Source organism: Acanthisitta chloris, unplaced genomic scaffold, assembly GCF_000695815.1.
Source record: "Acanthisitta chloris isolate BGI_N310 unplaced genomic scaffold, ASM69581v1 scaffold12995, whole genome shotgun sequence".
Lineage (NCBI taxonomy): Eukaryota > Metazoa > Chordata > Aves > Passeriformes > Acanthisittidae > Acanthisitta > Acanthisitta chloris.
In genome coordinates, this window is record NW_008675442.1 from 44572 (window position 1) to 68043 (window position 23472).

At 38.8% G+C, this 23472-nt stretch overlaps 1 protein-coding gene across 2 annotated transcripts in view; it reads right to left on the reverse strand.

The window, feature by feature from the left end:
* Nucleotides 1-23472, reverse strand: part of LTBP1 (latent transforming growth factor beta binding protein 1) — a 175356-nt gene that overhangs the window by 32391 nt on the left and 119493 nt on the right. For both annotated transcript variants that reach the window (XM_009075762.1, XM_009075761.1), the window contains 6 exons: nt 19543-19665; nt 17404-17526; nt 12061-12183; nt 9428-9553; nt 1710-1835; nt 260-403 (listed from right to left, as the gene is read on the reverse strand). In XM_009075762.1, the coding sequence (XP_009074010.1) occupies nt 260-403; nt 1710-1835; nt 9428-9553; nt 12061-12183; nt 17404-17526; nt 19543-19665 (765 nt within the window). The remainder of the gene's footprint in view (nt 1-259; nt 404-1709; nt 1836-9427; nt 9554-12060; nt 12184-17403; nt 17527-19542; nt 19666-23472) is intronic.

The window sequence follows — 23472 nt, forward strand, 5'->3', positions numbered from 1 at the left end:
TTTCTGCTATATTTTCACTGCTAATGATTCACTGGTGACATATTCCATCCTAAAGAAACCTCTTTTCATGCACACACTTTCACAAAGACTAAGTTTTAATTTTTTCTGCTGTAGTTAAAGCAACACCAGCACTTAAAAAAGTTTTAAATTTTTCTGTTGTAGTTAAAGCAACACCAGCACTTAAACCAACTTTGCCTTTCCAATGGTTACATATGCAGTGGAATCATGCCAAACACGCAAAAATCCATTGGCATTTTACCTGGTGAGGTACGGAAGCGACACTGTCCGGTCATTGGATCATACTCCTGGTTTTCATCAGAGCACAGACACAGGAAAGAACCATCGACATTTTCACAGACGGCTTCACCACATACTCCACTCAACATTTCACATTCATTCACATCTGGGGAAAAAATCCGAAACCTAAGTCAATTAAGACCTATTACTGACAGTTTCTTCTTTTATCTGCTGTATTTGTGCCAATATTGTCTACCAGATTACAGATGTGATCTCTGTGGAAGCATTAAAAACTCGCTAATACCTAAGTGGATTCATAAACAAGTAGCCAGTCCTTTGAAATAAAGGCCCCTGAAAGCCACAGTACAGTTTATAGTCCATTAGTGCTGATTAGATGCTGCCTGTAGACCAGAACACAGGGTTTTTTTGGTGCTTCTTTCTCATTTTTCAATACTTGTCTGTTTATCCTTTTCTAGGGATTTAAGATTCAGGCTAATTTCACTGGCAACTCAAAACTGAAGTTAGTTTCACACCAGCTTTTTGCTTTCCTTTTTTCTTTCTTTCCTTCATTTGTTTTTATCCATGAAAAGTCACTCTATGCCAAAATATACATTGGTGTGTTGCAAACTAAGTGCCAAATGGCATGAAGAATTTTGTAATGAAACTAATATATTAGAAAATGCATACAAACACTTTGTAAAATTTCTAACTCCTCCTCTCTGTTTGGTATTCCACTTAGGTCTCTGTTCCTGGTAAATGTGTTTCATCCCGAGTTTGGCTTGAAGAAACTGCTTAATGAATACCTTTCCTTGATCTGGTATTAATTTTGTATTAGAAACTTGTGCTGCCTCAGATGGTTCTCAGGTCCAACCATCACTATTAACAGATTTGGAAACCTATCACTCACAAAAGAAATGTGCAGTATTTACACATCTACAAAAATCTCACATCATTTCATGGTGATAGGTGTCTTTCCTGGAGCTGATGTGCCTAGAGAGGTGCCATCTAATTCAGCCTGGCTGCTCACATGCCAGACGTTATTTCCTGCAGGGGGTAGTGCAGGGTCCTGGTTATTCTGCTAAGAGACTAAACAGATGTTGCACTTAAATAGGCTAAAGTATTAAATTCAATATACTATGATTTATATTTTTGAATGGTCCTGACATGCAGAAATAGTGAGACTTCTTGTTTTTTTTTAAAAAAAAGATAAAATGAGTGGCTCATCTTATTTGCTGTTGGCTTCTGTTTGTCCTAATACTAGGTTCTCATTAAATGGATACACAGTTAAGTTTCCATTTGGCACAAAGTTCAGATAGTAAAAAGCACAACTTAAAATTATTTTACTAGTAAGTGGTATAACTTTAACAAAAAATGACAAAAACCAAAAACGTTCTTATGAAATGCATTGTTTGAATGATGTTCTGTGCTCACTTGAACTTTGCAGCAATGATTACTTGTACCTTAAAACTCACCTGTACACCCTCGCCCCTCCTGTGTGTCCTGATACCCTTGGTAACAGAGGCAGCGGTAGGAGCCATCCATATTTTCACAGAACCCGTGACTGCCACATACTGTGCCGTTCACACATTCGTCCACATCTGCAAGGAAGAATTTTAACATCAGACAGGCTGTGTGACAGCCAAAGGCTGACATTCAGGAGAAGTGCAGAAAACCAACAGACCAATCATTTTTGCAAACATGCAGCAATATCCCTCTACACATTGTAAAGAATCACACAAAGGACAAGACACAAAGATGGACGTAAACACATGTTGTTTCATTGTTAACTCTGCAGAAAACATGTCAGACAATGGTTTTGGTCAACAGCCTCCACATATCTGTTTCACCAAAACTGACAACTATGGCATGATGCTACATACCCCAGAGTAAGACATCGTTTAAATTACCTCTCTGACTGACTAAGAGATTCTACCAGTGTAGTATTATGCAGTCAACAACATGTGTGAAACTGGACCCACTGTGCCCACAAAGAGAGTTCAAGGGTATGGTTGTGTCCCTTGTGCATAAGTACCACACAGATCTTATTCTGGCTCTCAGCATAGGAAGAGAATCTCATGGTGTAAGAGGTAAATACCTGTGGACTGAGCCTTCTGTCTTTAATGCTGCAAATTTACACATAATCTTACTCAGGTAGGCAAAGTAATTCCAATGCCTGTGTGCTTTCTGTACTGGCCCTTTCATTTCTAGTTCCTGTTTGTTGTTTGTTGGCATTACATGTAGGAATCACTTACATGAGTAAATCTGTTCTTTGACTCAGCTGCCCACCAAACTATAAGGAAGCAGAGCTGCTTGTGGCAGATCATGGTTTATTTTTGTAAGTGTATTACAAGTGCTAGGAATGTATTATTTTTATCTTCACTCAGAGTAACACCTGAACCCAAAGCCCTCACCATCTGTGGCCATTAAAGATGTCATGGTGTGCTTTTCAGGAGGTAGAACATTAGCTGAAACTGGGAACTTGCCAGGATACTAGGATTAGTACCTGCTGCCTTCTAAATTCCTCTGCAGTCTGAAGCAGAGAAATTATTGCTGGATTTCTTTCCTAAAAAACATTATGACATTAAGTAAGGTTGCTGTCTGCTTGCCTTCTGCACAGTCCCTCAAGGGGGAATTGCATTTTAAATGGGGGATAAAGTGATCTGTTCTTGATTTATCTGAGTACTTGTTACTAGCATTAATTCTGCACATCACAGTAGCCCTTCAAGTGATGGAGCCTATCATCATTCTACCTCCAGTGAAGGCCTTAGGCACCCCCTGAACTGAAGAGCTGGTGGGACTGAATCCTGCATTGCCATGGAGAGAGGGCTTCTTTGAACAGGTTATCAGCACTGCTGCTGGCTGTCTTTCTGTAAGGACAGAGTAGGGCTGTCTACTCTTCCATCTACTCTTCCAGCTCTTCACAGCTGTGTCAAACACAGAGAAGTCAGTAAAAATGCACCTTGTTCTTCTTCTGACAGTGCTCACTGGGCATGGCCATTTTAACTTTTGAATTGTGTCTTACACTCAGCTGAAAGGGCATTCTTGGTCTTTGAACCACATGGCCACAGCACTCCAAGCCATCAAATTTGATCATCATGTCATCACCATCCACACCTATTTACCTGTTGTGCTGCTCTCTTGCTCCCCAAGTGCTCAAATTCATCCACATATGCTTCTACCTGCTTCAGGAATAGGCATTTTTGGGACCTTGAAAACCAGCTTTTCCTATGTGCTGTGGTGGGGTTTGAGCAGGCTTAGAATTGCTAGAATTGCCATGGACTTTTAAGGGCAGAAGAGACTATCTGCAACCTCTTAAATAGGTTAAAAAAACCATCTCTGGCAATTTCTGTACCAATGGAGATTTCAACATATTTCTCAGAAGGGCATCTAATTTCACTTTAGGATGTTTAAGCAATGGAAAACTCACTTCTTCTACTGAACTGATCCACTGGTTAGCAACCTTCAGCTAAAATACAAAATTAATGCAAAAAATTGTATGTACTACATACACCAAAATCTAGAAGACATATATGAGTATAACTGATGGTTATTTAAAAAAGGACTCTATTTTGGTTTGCAAGTTTTGCCAATAAAGGTTTTAATGGTCTTTACATCTTGATTTATTATACAAAGGAAAAATATTGAAGGAATTTATGTTAGAAAGGGCTATTTGTATTTGGCAAAGAATACAATAGCTAATATGCTTATTCTCAAGGAACTGAATATAAAAATTTGGGTGGTTTCTGCATATTGAATTTATTGAAATCTACCACAAACAATCCCTAGTAGAATTAATTCAGCAACGAGAGCAAGCAACATGTCTGTATTAAAGACACTGTCAAAGGTCAAGTACTACCTTTAATATCTTTTCCTTTTCAAGTCACCATAATGACAGAATTATAGAGATGCATATGGAGTTACTGGGAGTCAGAAAATAAAAATTGTTTATGGTTGTGTTTTTCTGATCTCTCCTTCTTGCTGCTGTGCACTGTACCTGCATAACATATCCAATTTTAATATTTAGTTTCGTGTGATCATCAGAGTTTCACATATCTAGTAAAAAATCTGAATACTCTATCCCTTATTCAGAAAACTCTGTTAAGAAAAGGATTCAAAATGAATAAACAATGGTGGATTGACAGCCAGGAATTTAAGACAACAGCAATAATGCAGTGTTTGTATTTTCAGCAGCCAACTATAGTTGAGCAACAAAAGTTGCTCAGGACAGGAACTTTGTTAAAAACCTAAGCAGAAGAAACTACCACTGGAGATTTTAGAATTATCTAAACTATGGAATTTCTCTTACTTAAAAGCTAAATGTTATAGGAAGCAGGGGAATGGATCCTGCAGCTGGTTCTTCATAGGTAAATCAAGGTCATCGACTGAAAAGCTGCAGAAACAAAACCTGTGACTGTAGCAAGTGTTCTAATTCAGTATATAATATAAGCCACAGAAGACAGCTTTGTATTTAAAAAGTACAGTCTCGACACCTTTCAGTGTATGGGATATTACAGAGAAGGTCCAAGCACCAAATATTTTTCCTTGTCTAGACAGTTCACTCAAAGGACTCTTTTTTACAGCCGGAAAGGACATTTGTTTCTTTAATCACCCTGTAAAGCATGAGGCTTATAATTGGCGATTCTCTTGCTACATGGAGACGAACTAAGGGTAAAAAACTAAATATGAATCTAATATATCCTATGTCTGTACAGTGACTAAAGCAGTTCTCTGTCATTACAACCTGTTTTAGAATCCATGATTCAGTGCTGTCTGCTTTAATCAAAACTCCTTTGATCTAACATTATCAGGATCTGAGGAAAGGCAAAACACGTGCACACTCAAGCACACTCCTATTCAGCTCAACATTGTGTTCCTGTTTGCTGCCAACCGAAGGCATCCTCAGCTTCAGGCATGAGACTTAAATCTCAATGAAATCTAGTCAAGTGGTGAAGTGTCTGGAAGAGGAACTGTTTCCTAGGACAGCTCTGTGCAGTGCTTAGCAAAGCAGAGCTCTGATTCTGAGACTTCCAGGGCTGCCCATAACATCCATACATAAAAATCACTGTTATGACAAAACTAGACAAATGACTATTTGAATAAAAACTTTGGTTATCTAGAGGCAATAATGCTGGATGGTCATGCCAATGTTCCAATGCTGTGGCTAAGAAAGAGATTCTTGTTTCTGCCTTCACGTTTTTACTTCTTTAGCCAACATACAGAAAAGAAGTAGCTAAAGCCTTAAGACACCTATATTAACCAATGTGAGAAGGGTGTGAAGTCTGTGATTACTCATTGTGTAACAAGAAGGTAGCTCACAGCAGTACACTCTGGAGATGCATACTTGTGTCCTTGAGTATTTGGTGAAGATTTGGTGAAGCTGCGAAGTCGTCTATTGCATAAAATTTACTCCATGTAACAGATAACATTTGGCTTCAAAAGGAATCCTAGATTTACCATACCCTTTTCCTAAATCTGTCTTGTCTTCTCTATATATGGGCAGAATTATGGCTGTGACATGCAGCAACAGCAGCTAGTTGCTTAAAATGTCTTTGGTGGCAGAGGTAAAGGTTATGCACTGTTCACTGCTCTGCTCTTTGCTTCTGTGATTTTCAGACTTCTAGGTATGCAGTCACCTTAAATGATGGACAATGTAGAGTCTTTGTGTACAGATTATTGTTATAATAATTATGAATTATTCTTTGATCATAGAATACTCTGTGCAAGCATCCAAAAGGCTCAGATGGGTGATTTATTCAGTGGACAAGGAAAGGGGAACAGGATACAAGACACTAAGTGAGGGGAAAGGAAGAAGCAGTGGTTGGAGATCTCTGGTAGGATGTATGTTTTTTTGGAGTGCCTGTTGAAGTAGGCAGTAAAGCTGAAGGCTTGTGGCAGAGTGAGACAAAAAGTGAAGGACATATGGGATTGTACATGGAGATAGAAGAGGCGCTTGAGGCAGGGTATTGACTTAAGCATCAGAGAAACTAACTTGAGGCTTTGCCAAGACAATTGACTCGCAGCCAACTGGGTAAAATGCTGTCCTTACAGGCATCCCAGAGAGCTCAACAAAGAACTAGAGAGTACTCTGAGACCCTCCAGTTCAGAGAGCCTGGCACAGTCAAATTGCTGAGCTTGGGGCCAGGCAGCAATGGAATGTCAATGGTACAACAAAAGTTTGTCTACACCTTGGAAGAAGACACAGTCCCCACAGCTGTTCAGTTTACTTTGGCCAGTGTCCATAAAACCTCCATACCAGAACTGAACCACATGGGGTTCTTGAATGCTTTATGTTGTTATTGCTTCTGACTTTGAAAAAACCCAAACTCAAGTCAAACTCATACAACAAAAAGTATGGTGATATGGAAAATCTGCTCCCCAGGTACAGAGAGGTATGTGAATCCAGGAAAATTTCCTCAGGTTCTTTCTCTGATGGTATAAACAGTTATTCTCACTCACTTAACTGGAAGTAAATTCACAGAAGCACCCAGTGCAAAGAACAGTAGCTCCTACGGCTGGAAGCCACATCCTTTCTCAGTACCTGGAATGTCACACATTCCTTTTGTTTCATCTTGCCTTTACACATGAAGTTGACACCACTACAAATATTAACACTGATGCCACCAATGCTCCCTTCAAAGGAGTTTTTTTCAACTCTAGAATTGTTTTTATAAAAATGACAGAATGGAGAAACTAATTGTGGTGGAAAAGGAGCGCTGCTGCTTCAGAGACTAGAAGTACACTTGCTTTGCCAAGTTATTAAAATACTTTTCCAAGTGCTGAACATAAAGTCTGATCTGTATTCCATACACATCCCCAATTATTTGTGAAGCACGCTCAACTGGTTTTATACTTGTTGTTTTATTCTTCATTAAGAAGTTCCAAAACTACTCACAATCCTGGAAATAAGATCTTGTGATTTCATCTTTTTCTATTTAGTAAAAGTTTGGCTTTTTTGTTCTAATGGAGATAATTTTGTACTATTTCATCATATGTGATGGAAACTGTGCTACTTTATTAACTGTCAGAGGTTCAGAGGGACTCGTTGTTTCTGGTACATCTCCTAAAATTAGATGCCAATGACTTTGGCATTTTTTTTAAAGTTGTGTTTCTAAGCAAGTCTGTTTTTTTTAGCTTCTGAAAGTTTGATTTCACAAGGTTAATAAGTGTTCTTCTAACTCTGATTTGAAATAAAGTGTTTGGTTTCTACTAAGAGCAAGCTGCATTCTTCTCCGACCACTTTCTTTTTTTTTTCTTAGCTATGCTCAACAGTGAGGCAAAACACCTGCTACTACTTTTCCTGCAGGGAAATCAAAGATATCTGACCATATCCTTCCTAAGCACTGGGTGAAATGTACACGTGCTGCCAAAAGAATCCATGAACATGCTCTGGAATTATCCCCATTACTTGAAATCACAAAATACTGCCTTGCCCATCAATCACTGGAGTTACTCAGATTTGCTCTCTCTAGCCTACTCGACCAGGCTTTTGTCTTGGCAGAAAAAGAATGCTGCTTTCAACTTCTGGCATGATTGCAAAATAAAGTAAATGTTTAGAGAGAAAAAAGCACTAAAAATACTGCAGGATTTTTTATAGTTATCGATAGTAATTAAAACACAAATAGCGTGTTTGATGTCATGCTATATCTAAATATACAGCACTTATTCCCTTACATCAGCATAACTGTTCTTGCCAGCAGTGTATTTCATTTCACTAGAGATCACATTACGAACTATATGACAGGGTATGTGCCAGCTCAAATAATAAATCTGTAATGCTGGTTTTCCTCTGGTCTACGTAAGGGGAGTAAACGCAACAGTCAGAGACAAGTTTCAATATACCTCATCCACTGAAGGAGTAACATTTTTGCTGTCCCTAAGTTAACTATGAGAAGAGCTGGCCCACGAAAACCAATCATGTATGGATTAACTGGCCTGCAGCTTGGAAGAGAGGACAGTTGCTTACTTGTTGGCTGCTTGAGATCCACTATCCATAGGTTCTAACACCAAGCTATCATCTGCTCAGTGCTTCTCCTCCGCATATATCCTGCCAAGTCCTACCATATAATTTTTCCCCTTCTGAACTTTTCCCACAGGGCTTCTTGTCTTGAACAGTCCTCTCATCCATAAGAACAGCCATTCTTCATCCAGTTAGGGGAGTGTTTGTTTTCTGTCAGCGTCATCAACTACACAAAGCCACGTACCTTCCTGGTATCACTGAGCACAAGTCTCCTACTTAAAATTCAGTGCAGGAGAGCAGCATCACCAGCAAGTGTGTGCATTCCTTTAGCAGCAGGATATATTCACATGCTATAACCACATAAAGAGCCTAGTTATCCTAAATTCCAGGCTCCTGGTTGATGTTTGTCACCAGTGTTATTACTGGAGTAGCTTTTACAGCCTTGTATGAAAGATACCTGTATAAGCATACTGGCATACACTTGCAAACCATAAGATAGCTGACTTTAGCACTATAAAGATCCAGTTACTGCTATTTACCCCATTTCTGCCATGTCAAAATGCCTGAAGTTCTATCACAGATAGTTTCACTACAGTTTCTCACTAGGGTTACTTCTGTTGTATGGATGCTTAATCTGCATATTTAAAAAAGCAAAAGTTTGGGCAAGCAAGGTTCTGGTGTCTCACACACAACAGTGAGAACATTCAGGCAGCTCAGGCTTGCTGACAATGCACTTAAGCTTCAGATTAAATAATCCTGGATATTCATGGTAGGAAGGTTTTATCCACTGAGTTACAAACACACTTTACATGCAGTTTACATGTATTTATTCCTTCCTCTCCTACTATACGATAGAAATGATTTCTTATCTATGAATACTATTACAGATATCCACTGTTTTCATATCTCTCAACATAAGAATGTCATTCCCTCCTTTGCCATAGTTACGTTAGTATTCCTTCTTTTTCACTGATTTGCTAAAAAAAATTAAATATGTAAACCAACATTAAGATAGCAAAATTATTAAAAGTAATGAAATGTAAAACACATTTCCCATTTTCTAAATTCCCTTCTTATGATTCAAATGGCAACATAGCACACCATACATTTACAGGAAAAAGAACAGGGCCCTTAAGTGGCAGATTTCAGAGTTAATAGTGGCTGACTGACTACTTTCCTCATCCAACTAATAACAGGAAATCCATGGGATTGGATTATTGTAACTTGTCTCACCTTCACATGTTCGGCCATCTGCAGACACAGAAAAGCCTCGCTCACATATGCACTGGTAGGAACCATCTGTGTTCAGACACTCCCCATGTGGTGAACAGAGGTCAGATCTCTCACATTCATTGATATCTGAAAGCACAGAGATGTTAATAGCTTTGCAAATCATCATACCCTGAATATTAAGCCTAATTTCAATTAATCTTAAAAGTAGCTTTTATTTCCACTGGCTATGTAAATAGCTAATGGGCTCATTTTCCAGAGCAATCAAATCTCCTGGGATCATTCTTAAACTCTGTAGAGATGTCATTATGTTCAGCTGCAACATACTCTTGCTACATCATTCTATGAGATGATGATGAGCAGACAGTGATTTGTGAGATATCAGTATAAGCTCCATCCCAGCCAACATTTCTCCTTCATTAGAGGAATTCTCAGACAGCTCCATCTCACTGCTTTTTGATTGCTGCACATTGGTCAACTTGAGCATTTGGCTCCATGTTTCACCAGCAGGTTTGGAGTTCCATCTTTCCCAGCAGGCTGATTTTACATGATTTAAAGCCCAATGCTCTTTTTTTGCTGATGGAGAATGGGAATTATCCCCAAAGGTGGCAATAGGAGTTTGCAATCCTTATCTGTTTTCTTGGGTTCTTTTTCAAACTTAGAAAGCATTTTTCAAACACTGCCTTTCAAACTGGTGAATCTGAAATATTTCTTTTTGATTGATGCCTCAACTTAGCAACCAAACCTGCCCTCAGAACTTAAGGACTGCATTCTTTCATTAAGAAACTATCACATCAATTGCCATTCACATTAGAACTGCACTTCTGTATTATTCTTTACAGAAACCTATTAAGGAGCATTGAGTACCATGCTAAGAGCAAACACAAATTTACAAACAAAACTTACACATGTGGTTTACTCATCCATCATTACAGATACTAGAATTTCTCATTCTTAACTGTATCTTTTGTTGCTTAAATTCTGGCTATTGTTACAGACATCCAAAATGCATCAAAGTAGATGGTAATTTTGATATACCAGAGAAATTATTATTTCAATACCATCATCTCAAGACCATGACATCCATTATAGAATTTTCTTTAGATACAAATGGATTCTAGCCTGTGTGTAAACCTTCCAGCCAGTGTCCTGAAGTCATGGCCATATGAGGAAAGAAAAGAGACAGCACTGGGAAGGGTATCTGCATGCCTAAGGAAAAGTCAGTGCACTGTGCTTAACACAATATCTACATGTGTAAACTTTTCTCTTAATTCATAATAAATACAAACCATCACTACTTCCTAAAGCTCTCTGAGAGTCAGGAAAGATGGGAGATCAGCAATGACAAGGACAGTATGGTAGCTTCCCAGGACCCATACTGTTCTGTAGAATTAGCTGTCAGTTTCTTAAAACTGCCAGAAAAATACTGAAAACCAAACCAGCTGATGACACAAGGTAGGATGATGTATTAAAATACAAGAAAATAAAATTAGCAATGTTATGGAAAGAGAGTATAATATGTCTGAAAGAGCAAACTGCACAATTTCTCATGTTTTGGACTCTTTTCAACTTTGCTACTTACCAAAACGCATGTTCCTAATTTCTAGTCTAGTCCAGATTCAACTTGCAGACACTGCAATCCGTGATAAATTTGCCAGTTTAATTCAATAGCTCTCTGTCTGTACTGTCTGTCCCCTAGTTGGCTCATAAGTGCTTTCAGTTTTGTTATGTTTATCCATTTAAAACATGAAGCCTATATACTACTACTTCAGATGGTGGAATGAAGATAATGCAGGGGTATCAAAGCTGGCATTGATTTTAGCTTGTGATCAATTCTCTTTTATCTGCTAAAGCAAGATCTAATACAGCACTTCTGTATGCTGAAGGCAAGTCACACAGACTACTCAAACTTTCACTGGGAATTTACCGTTGCTTGCAAAATATCTTCAACATAGATCAGCTGGAATACATTCTCTCAGCTAACGTCTACACCGCGCATAAGAGAGCGGCCAAAGCAAAGTCCAGTGTCCTCCAGTAATTTACAGCATGAACACACTATCACTTTCCAGCTCTAATACCATGGTTCCTGTCTCATAAAAAGGGATGGCAAAAGGGAGTCATGAGGCATGCCTGTGTGTTGTGCCAACATGAAGTTGAGATCGTTCATACTAAAACCTGGGAAGTATTTTTCTGGGTTTGGCAATGCTGACTCAGTCTCAGGTAACCACAGTCTCTTCCTCCCCACAGCACTGCAAGGGTTTTAGAGGTGAGAGATATCTATCTAATATGACTTGACACTAACTATACTGCTCTTGCTGTTACATTGCTGGTTTGCAACACACAGAAGCTTCTGTTAAAATAAATGTTTCCAGGATTTGGAAAAAAAGCAGCACTGTATCTCTGTTAGTTCTAATACAGATTCTCTTTCAAGTTATGAAGGCTGAAATTTCAGCCTCTTGAAATAATTTCACAACATATATTTACAGAGACAAATATAAAATGAGAAGAGCAAGAAAGTACTACAAATTATAAATGAATTTCCCTTCCTTAGCATGATCTGCGACTATCACTAGTTATGTTTACAAAGTTGCACATTTATAATAATGATCCAGTTATTTTTTACAGTTATTTCATACCTTGACATCCTCTGTTTGCTATCTGCTGGAAACCATCAGGACAAGTGCATTTGTAAGACCCATCAGTGTTTATGCAGTTTCCTCTAAGGCAAATATCACTGTCTTGAAGGCATTCATCAACATCTGAAATAAAAATGCAACTGAATTATTGGATGATGTAAAAACTGATGAAACTTTTAATAGTGATACTTTAATACTACCATAGCAACTTGAAGTTACAATGCCCTTTAATAACTGTGTGTATGTGTGGAAATCAAGTACTACACTTTAGGATACATTTTTAATTAATTAATATCATCAAATTTCTTGTATTCTACAAGGCAGTAATGCAGTTCAAAAGAAATCCAAGCAGCTGTACATTTGGGAGACAAACACAAAAAATACCTACTACTAATGCATATTTGCAATACACGTCTTTGGACATGTTCAAACCACTACACAGAGATCCTTGAACAGGAAGTGACCTGACTCAGACACCCCCCTGAGGATGGGCAAGCCCAAGCATAGCTGGTGTGTCACACCAGACAGGACATGCCTGCAGGGACTACTCATGAAACAGCCACGTGGGCAGGAGACTTGTAGGGCAGGGACCACACTGTCCACGTTGTTGTGCTAATGGGTAATTTTTCGTGCAGTTCTTGCAATGCAATATGGCCATTTCACAGGCTTAGCAGCTTGGTTACGAAGCTGAATCGCTGCTTTTGCACAGTGCTGCACCCACACCATAAATGCAGCTTCACAGCCCAGGCACGGAGGGTCTAGCCCTCAGCTGCCTATATTGCACATTCCCTGCATCCAGCCTCAGGCCTGTGGACTCTGCCCTAGCGTCTTGATATCCATGGGATACACGTGCTGGCTCACACATAGCGGGGAAAGTTTCAGGATACAAACTAGATACAAGGTAATCAAAGAACAGGACATTGGTATTCTCTCCACCTAAAGTCTTTTCTTCCCCTTGTCTTTTAAAGGGATTAAAGGTAGCCCAATGGAGGGAACAGAACACAGTTACTGTGGGTACAACAGGATTAACTCAGCAAGTGCTTACATTCCAGTGACATACAGTTCTGTTTCACTATAGCTAAAGATCACAAGGTACGTGATAACTCAATCTCTGAAAATTTAAAAGCAGAGAGTCAAATAAAAAAAGTGCCTCATAAGCAACTAGTTACTTCCCTCTGCCTCCACAGTGCCCCACCTAAAAATTTAGTGAGTCTATTGCTTTGATAATATAGTGTACTTTGAAAATCAGTAATCAAAAGCTTTTACCACTGCCTTTGATTTTTCTGATTTCTTAAGAATGGATTATAGCTGATGAGAGTTGTAACTTTCCTTGTGCTGCAGGAATGAATAACAACTGAAATTAAAAAGAGAACATGCCCTCATTTCTGCATTATCTTTGGAAAGCCCACACTATATCACTCCCCTTGGGAGTAAAGCTCTTTGATAAAAGTAAGAAATCGGGATAGCTTTCTTACATAAATGAATGGTATTGAAGATAAAATTGCACTTAATGCTGACAAAGTTGTGACCTTTAGATAACCATATGTTTCATAATAATTTTCAACAGATAAATGAACTGTGACTTATTTAAAAGGCAATTAATTTTGACTAGGAGCATGAGAAAAAAATTAATGACTCCCCTGTGCTAAGTTAATGCCAAGTCTCACAATAAGAATGTGTCTTCTGCCAAATTCAGTCAAAATGCATTATCTTCCATATAGGATGCAAACCTCCCTTTCTCTGATGCAACTCTTCATAGATCCTACGGTTGTTGCACAAGAATCTCCAGAAAAATCAGAGGTGGCAACTCATGCATGAGACAGACATTCAGCACTTTTTACCACCCTTTATACGTGCAGGTCCTGAGCATTTTGGCTAGCAAAATCTCTGAAACCTCTTAGGAGAACACTGGAGCCTTTTAAGCTTCAGACAGACTTTCCTCCAGTAACCTGAGTGTACAGTGTGTACATAAGTCCAATTGGTGCATATTCCTACTTGCTGCCAGTTGAGACAAGGCCTCAAATGTGTGCTCACACTTTGTGTTCCCTCTTAGTTGGAGCAATACTGAGCAGAAAGTCTCAATGTTGCTTCATCTCAAGAACAAGATGCTGAATGAGAGACTTGGGCAGAAAGAAGATAAACATGCATGTGAGCATGTATCTTGAAGACCTCTGACCACCAGGAAGTAACCTCTTTTTCTATCTTCAAGTGGAAAGTTTTGTGTACAGCCCACCTTTGGACAGTCATGTACTTCCAGGTTACCAATTTCCAAGCAGCTAATAATAGCAAGTCTCTACAGGTACTGCAGAAGGAAAAAGTTCTTCAGCCTTGGATAACAGGGTATACAGGCATTTATAAAAAGAATGGACATATGGATTATTGCTATCAACTAGAACTGAAGGCATTAAGGTCTCTGTCCAGCTTTCTCATTTTCTGAAGAGTTCAGCACAAGGATGCATACAGAGCATGTATACTGCTTCTATACACCAATGTATACCACAGTTACTTGCAAATAACCTTTATACTTAAACAACTGAAATATTGTGCAAATTCTCAGACAAAAACTTCAGCCAGAGGGTTGCAAAAAGCACAGCTGAAAATGAGCACAGCATAATTCTGCCAAATTTTGCAATAACCCTGGAAGTTTGCATAAGTTATAATGATCAAACCAGCAAACTGCTTCTTGAGCCGGTATGTCTTTAAGAAAGCATTTGAACTAGAAGAAATCCTAATTAATCAAACACATTTCTTGCAAGTGTTTTGCCAATCACATTGACTTTACATCATCATACATTTTTGAGTATCCTACGATGTGACAAATGTCCATACCTGGCTCTTTGAGAAACTGGACAGAATTTGAATGACTTTGTTCTTTCCAGACAACTGTGCTGTGCTATACCCAGAGTTTTTGTCATCTCTTTTCTGCTTTCTCTGTGGAGTGCTAGAAAACATTCAGGTAAATAGACTAATCAAAAAACCAGAAGCCATGATGTGGAGAAACACTGTATGCTTTCTCAAGGTGATCTTCCTCTGCCCTGCTGTCCATGCACATCTGGCTGAACAAACAGTTGCAAGGAAAGCCAATTTCATGAAGATGGGAACATGGCTGTGAGGCTGAGGACATCCACTGGTATGAAAAGAATGAGATTTAAAACCGTAGTCAACTGAGTTGCCCAAATGTGCACAGAATGCTTCAAGGAGTCTTCCAAGATAATTACATCACAAGGTGAGGAAAACCAAGAGAGGTGAATGTACAGCAGCTATAGCAGTAGCACCAAACATTCTTGCTGACAGCAGAACAAACATAGTCTGTTTAAACTTAGCTTCCAAGGTGCAAAAAGCAGCCTGTAATATCCTGTAGATCAGAAAATTTTGAAGGGTTATAATGAAAGCACAGAAGAATTTCTTCCACTTCAAGAGATTAATTGATTTTGTGCAGGACTTATCATATTCACAAAAATCTTCAGCAAACAAACTGTCCTTACAGAAATTAACCACTCTGTCACTGGTTGGAGGAGCTGTAGATTTGGTTACAGACGTGTAAATGAGACAAAGATCCTGAAGGACAGGAGCAGCATTACCCTTTATCTTTGTTGGATCCTATTCCTCTTCTTTTGCCTTGAAAGCATATGAAATTGTTTTGCCTTGAAAACTGCCTTTGAACAGGATCAAGAAAAAGTTGAAGATTAAAGATGGACCTGTCTTGACAGGTCAGGTGATGGAGGGCTGCAACAATTACCATGACTTCTTGGGCTGTATGAAGTGCATCAAAGATGTCTGAAGAGAACTTTGTAACCTCTGCCGAAGCCTACTCAGAGCAAGTTAGATGAGCAGTTGTCAGGAATGATACCATATTGTCCATTCTGCCTTTGGGAGGCACGAAGGACCTGCGATCCCTTCCACCACATTTTTCTTTGATTCTTGACACAGTATCTCTGTATCTGGTGCAATTCATGATGATCTTGAAGCTGGGGGAGAACAAAATTCTTTGACACAAGTTTCTAGTGCCTTGCATCATCAGCCCACATTTATTGAAGCTGATGCAAGTGATGCTGGTACTCACCAGGAATTCTGAGAAGATTATGTTAAATTCTTCCCTGACCATATTCTCCAAATAGGTCAGCACCAAAGAGTACCAATGTGCTGCGGAGATTTTACAAGATATCCTTATTCCTTGTCGATGAAAACTTCAAGAGATGCTGTCACTCATTAAATGTGAACAATCCAGCATGATCACTGATGCTAAAATCTGTTTGTCCTGAGAAGACAGCATTTGTTTGGCTCAGGGGGAAATGCTCTTCACCTGGATGACTTGAAGAGGAAAATTCCTGGCCTACTGCTGTGAGGGCAAAGGTGAGAACTGCCTTCCAAGTGCTGCATTGAGGATAACCTAGCAGCAGAACACTATTTTGTAGAAACAGCAATAAGAAGTTGTGTCTTGCATGGTGTCAGCAGTTACAGAAAGCACACTAGAGACTGAAAAGATTTTACCTGCTAATACCACATGTAGAGCGAGACCTTGACTGAGGGCTTTTCCCCCCTACTCGTGTGGGAAAGCAACTGAGGTACAATCTATTCTGGTGCTCCCTAGTAAATAATCTTACATGCTTAAGGTGACCATGAGTAGATGCAGCAGACATACCATATCAGCCAACAACAGATAAGAGGGAGTAGCTTTGAAATAACTCGTTGGAAAAAAATCAGTTTATCAAATATTGAACAACTAAATTGTTCTACTTGAGAGATAATAGAATGTTCTGTTTTCTATAACACAGCATTTCTCCTTACATTTACCTCTTACTTTTGTTTCTACAAGCTCAGTACACAGACAGCCTTCTGAGACAGTGCAAGCTGTGAGCTCCAGCAGATCCCCCTGGAGCTCATCTTATGCTACATATTTTCTCATGCCAGTGCACGTGTGTGATTGTGGTGGCTGGCTGCAGGTTCCCAAAACCAGCTGGACAAGAAGTTTTAACTTAGCAGGCTCCCATGTGAATAGCATATGCTGGCAGAAGCTTTCATAGTACAGAAACTCTGTGTCAGAATTTAAACAACAAGGTTTGGAAAGGCTTAATTGTTTTTGGTAATAATGTCGACTGTTCTTCCAATCTTACTTTTGGAAAAACATGTGCTGATTTCTTGTATGTGGAAAGTTGACAGGGACTATTTCTAAGAATCCATTAAATATGTGGTTGTGTAGGTGGGGACTATTGAATGGTTGACAGTAAAGTATAGAGAAAGAAAGAGAAACACATCTTTCTGCTGCATTCTCAAAAGAGTTCATAGCTGAAATAATCAAGATCTTGAAAAAAATGAATCCGTAGCTTAAGTCCATAAGCTTACCTTCACACTGATCTCCAGCAGATGATAATGAGTAGCCTTGGCTACAAATACATCTGAAAGATCCTTCTGTGTTCCTGCAGCGTCCGTTCGTACAGAGTGATCGGTGTTGGCATTCATTAATATCTGCAAAAGAGACAGTGAAAATGTAACACATCTGAAAACACCAATTACTAATCAAATGGTTCAAAGACCAATTCTGAACAAAGCAGAGTTCAATATCCAGCACTGCTTCTCTCAGTCTCGTTTATTAACAAATGCAGTCAACTTAATGCATAAAATTTATGATATATGAAATTGCAGACTGCATGCTTTCCTTGAGATGAGCATGTTCAGCATGCTCTCCTGTAGTGCCAATTCATCCCTCAATGCACAGACTCACATACACATATGCTGTCTGAGAGCTGCTTTTGTTTCTGTTATATCTGGCAAAGGTAACAAGTCAGCCACTCCAGTGAGTCAGCAAAACCCACAAAATTCTTTCCAGCAGGATCACCACCTTTCAACAGGGTGTGGCTTCAGATGCACATTGATGAGCTGTTCCCCTGTTAAATTGTACATTAAGGCTCCTTCAAATACTTGCCTTGTAATGGTATTATTCATCTAAGTGTGGGGAAATGTTTCTTTGTTTCCACAGCCAGTGCTTAACTCTGAGCTTCAGTTCTCATAAACTGGGGTCAGCCTGAGTTAACAGACGGACTTGAACATCAAACTTGAATTTTCCTATGGAAAACTCAAAACACTGGAGGGTAGTTGCACTTTGAATTCAGAACATAGCACATGTCTTGTTTGAGCTAGGAAGTCTGTTTTCCCTCTGTTGTTTATGAAATATTCATAAAGAAGCAGTAGTTAAGTTGACACGGTGGGTTCTTAGTCACTGCATTTAGGCATGGCTGAATGTCTTTCTGAAAATACACTTCAATTCAAGCAGGAGAAAGTTACTCAATGGGGTTTCTGAAGTCTGTGTTATGGCTAAACAGTCTGACCTCTTGAGTAATGGCCCCTTGCAACCACAGTAGTTTAGAATTTAAGGATCACTGAAATCTGTGGGCTGCATGAAGCATCTGGGCACATGTACAGGCCCTTACTTTAGAAGGGTACACTTTAAGAAGAACAGTCTGCTCAGCTTGGCAAGGGCACTTTTCCATGAAAGGCTCAGAGGAAGCAGTCAAATTTTGTCTACATACTTTCCCCAAGATCAGTCTGCTGTGTGTCCTGAACAGCACATTTAACTCACTCAAGACATTTAACTTACACTGATGTTTTGTTTCAAAATGCTTGACAAATTTACATGAAGGATCATTTAGTTTTACTGTATTATTATTAGCACTCAGAAGTCTGAAAGTGTTTGGTGCTACACAGAGACACTTAGGGAAGGATTAGGAAAAGGGAAAAGAAGAAAACCCAACATTTGACAAGAAATGTTCAGATTTCTGTGTGCTTCCACAGCCTGGAGACACTGTCCCAGACTTTCACCTTTGGGGAGAGGTTTTAAGAACTTCCCCACTTCTTAAGAACAGGAATATTCATACCTCTTGTACACTCTAGGTTTTGGCTCAGACTACTCCACTCGAACTTCAGACCTTATTTTGTTCCACTGGAGCAGTCCTGATGGGAATTTTAGATTTGGAACAAATGTGGAAACTGACACTTTGGAGGTACAGGTACTGTTCTGAGAAATATGACATCAAACTCTCCCACATTCTATTACTGCAAATGTAGTGGCACCAATGCAGGCAGCATTGACTGCACTGCTGGGTTCCAACAGGGAGCAGCCTAGGTTTTTTGATTCCACTCACCCACGCAGTAGGAAAAAAAAAGATAGAAAGAAAAGCAATTAAGGCAGCAAAACCCCCTGTCACTAAACCTCCAAAATGCCAGATATGCCAAGGATTTACAGAAATTCCAATTTAGCAATATAAATATAACTACTCTTTCTTCTTGATCGACTTTGTAACACATGTCAAATCAAAATGTGAACATGAAAGCCATAAAATGGAAATACATATTCTAAAATTTTTTGCTATTTAGCCTCTGTGTTGTACAGTTGCTCTTTTTCCATTAAGAGGTATATTAATAGAAGAAAACTATTATCTAAAAGGTAAGAGCAACTTTATGAATTTTAATCATATTCTTTCCTACCTTCACACTGATCCTTTGATGCAGAGAGTTTGAAGCCCTGGCCACAAATGCATCTGAAAGATCCCTCCATATTTTCACAATGCCCATTTGTACAGAGATTGCCATACTGACATTCATTTATATCTGTGAATAGACACAAAGTGCAAGAGTAAAATTAAATTGGGTACAACCACCTTTGGAATTCCGAGGTTGGGAATTTATTCAAATTCTGCCATAAACATGGTTGCAACCAGTTTTCCTGTAACCTTGACAATTCTGCAGTCATTCTGATTTAGAAAAAGGAATTGAACTTGAGCTGCCGTGTGGTCAAACACTCAACTGTACTTGGAGCCCACATGACTAAAACAATGCTTTCATCCCAGTACTACAAAGAATGCAGTTTAGGCTAATAACCCTTTTTTCTTCCTTTTCTTTTTTTCAGGTTTTTTTTTTTCTTTTTTTTTTTTTCTTTTTTTTTTTCTAGATAGCGATTGCACTATTATACTGTGTACACATCACCCTCACCCAAATAAGATTATTTTGCCCATAGTTCTCCCACAGTAGTTAAACCAATGCAGCTTTAGTAAGTGTAGAGAAGATGTTAACAAGTGCTGGCACATTCATTCTTGTATTATACAGATTTACTCTTAGGTCATGTACCTGTGATACAAGCAGTAGCAGCTGCCAATACCTTGTAACCACTATCATTAACCCTTCTGCTATTGCAAGGAACAACCCAGAAAAGCAGACACAGCTCATGCTGGCAAGACTACCTTAGAAGCTGTTCTCTCTGAAACCATTTTTAAAACACATGCTCTGCTCAGAATTCCAAAACCTGCTGCTTCCACTTTTTTACCTGGAGGTTGCCTACAGGTGCAAGTGAACAGGCAGGTCCTCTTGGAAGCTAGAACAGACCTCAGCCACATTTTCTGCTGTTGAGTTTTTTCTGCTTTTTAAAGCTATGTCGACTAATGTACAGGATTTAGAGGCGTTCTCCAGTGCATAGCTATAGACTATATGAAACTCATGCACATAGAAGACTACACTTTTCAAATTGACTTAAAGGAGGCATGTTCTTCCAAAGGACCTGAGGAATTTCAAATGGATTTCTGCACTTCATGAAGGTCCCTTTATAAGGCTAATCTACAATAAGGAATTTCACTGGATGATGCAAAATCTCTCTTCCTAGTCACAAACCATCCTTTATTTAGAAGGACTTAAGAGAAACCTTTTTTCTATAAGCTATCTCATAGACACATACTTTCATCATTCTCTGAAAGAAAGGTATTAACTAGATACTTTCTTTAGCCAACATGAAAATGGCTATCTTACTATTAAAAATAATTTTAAGAATTCCTTGTGAATACAATTTGTATAAATTAACAGAGGAAAAAAAGCAAATATATAAATAAATAAATAACATCTTTTGTTATAAAACTAGCCAGAATTAATTCCATATTCTAACATAACAATTATTGTATTTTCCTTAGCAGTGGTTTTCACTTGAAAAAACAGAAGGTTGATTTTTCAGACAGCATTCCTGTTTGTATGGAAAAAGCTGTATTTTTTTAGCTTCATTGATGCAGAAAAAGAATTACACTTTGCTTTTATGTGACAGAAATCATATTACTCCCAATTATTCCACAAAGCACACAAACCCCATCAACATAAAAGAGTAAAACTACTTATTATTTGAGGTACTTTAGCTATTTAGGCAGTTGTAGCACAGGGAGAGCTGGAAAAAGATTAGAGGCCTTTAAATCATCATCACAGCTCTTAGCAGCTATTGTGAATATGTGCAGTAAGTATTTTTGTTATATGTATTTATCATTCCTGGCTCTTCACAAGCTCCTATACCATCTGACTTTGACAAAACCCATCTTTCCCCAGACACAAACAAAATCACCATTATCATCCCTATTTCAAGCAACCTACAATTCTTGTTTCTTCACTTGAGCCTCTAATTCTGTAAATAAGATGCCCTGTTGTAGCCTCGCCAAGAAGACAAAGTGGCATCCTCCCAGAGATGACAGCACAGATCCACATGTGCTCTGCTATGGCAGTTCAGTAGGTGAAACTACTTATACCTTTCTCCAAGGCTGATTTCCCAGATCCCACTGTTGCAAAACCTGCTTGCTCTACAAAACACAACCTTTGCTCCCAATGTATATGATCAGTGCTATAATTGAAGAATCTGTTAAGACATAGAGAACCTAATTCAGCAGTCAGGCACCCAAATTTCCAACTGAACAATGAACTTGCTTCTTACAGATTCGTTTTCATCTATTTATCTCCAATTTGCTTGAAAAAGAAACCTGCAAAACTATTTCTGACTTTTGGATGGGACTCATAGATCAGAGACTTTCCCATAGAGCCATCATAAAAGCCAGGAACAGAACCTAAATCTTCTGAGATGAAACACAGAGCTGTAATTGATTCTATAGAAGCTCCCTTTAGTAGGGTTAGAGGTATATAGATTAGTTCTGCTGACCTCTGTATTAGGCTTGATATCTTTTAATGGGGTTCTCAATGCTGTACAAGCTGAATATTGATACTTAACCACAGAGCTCCAAAATCCACCACAGTGATAACCATGAGGATGAAACCATGAGGATCTAGAAAGTTTTGTCAATATATTTTCTTTTCATTTTTTCATCAACAGACAGAAGTGTGCTCTATATACATCACAATGCATGACGTGAGACACTGGCACAGATTGCCCAGGGAGGTAGTGGATGCCCCAACCCTGGCAGTGTTCAAAGCCAGCTTGGATGAAGTCTTGAGTATCCTGGTCTAGTAGGGAGGTGTCCCTGTCCAGGGCAGGGGGTTGGGACTGGATGATCTCTAAGGTCCCTTCCAAGCACTAAAATTCTATGATTCTATGATTCATTTGAAGGTGCAAATGTGGAATGAGAAAAATGGGATAAAAGTCAGTGATTGGAAGTAAGCTTAAAAACCAAATACTTCAAGCAGTCCTTGTACAACAGAAATAGACTGGAGGACCTGGGACAGTGGTAATCTCAAGACAATGAGGAGGCAGGGTGTGCAGGTGTCATTTTTCATTTTGGCCAATATGCATTGGATATTCTCACCTAAACTCCAATTAAATGTATTCTATCCAGCTTTGAAGGGAACAGATTGACTTGCCTTAATGAAACAAAAGTGGCTATGCTCCTGGCTTTAAATACTGGAAGATTACAAAATCAGTGGCATCAAAGAACTGTAAAATAGTTACACTAGATTTTCTATGGCATAAAGTGCAGGCAGAGGAATGAAGTGGGGTAAAAAGAATACTGAAAACAGCACTGGGGAAAACCAACAGAGCTACAACTGACCTAGACTAACAGCAGAAAAAAAAAAGAATTTATGGAACAATGGACTTAAATACCCTTCACAGATAATGGGAAGTATTTTTCTTTCCAGTGTATTTAAACTGTAACATATTGCAGAGCTACATATTTAAGACAAACTGTCTGCATTACATTTTCTAAAATGTGTATGGCTCATTTCCAACATGATGTAAGTCTAGTATAAACAAAAAATGGACTGATCATATCACTAATGAAGTGAGTGAGAATGTCTCTGCTTAGAACATTTCACAAAACAAAGGAAAAAGGGGAAACTACATGGAGTAGTACAGGGGGGAAAAGTATCAGTAACTTGGAAACAAGACTTATTCCTTACATGACTTAGTTCTGTTTGTAAATCTGAGCAAAGCAGTGACTTCTTTTCTCTCACTTTGCTCCTCTCCTAACCCGATTATCAAGAATGAAACAAGTGAAATTTATGGCATGGTATTTTCAACCAGGCTGTTTTCATAAACAGGTACAAAGATGGAGCTTGATAATGGGAAAGAATATGGGAAAGTAAACATTTTGCAAAAAAGGAGTTGAGTAAGAGGAAACTTTTCCAACAGAAGACATGTGCCACATTCATTGCAAGGGCAGCAGG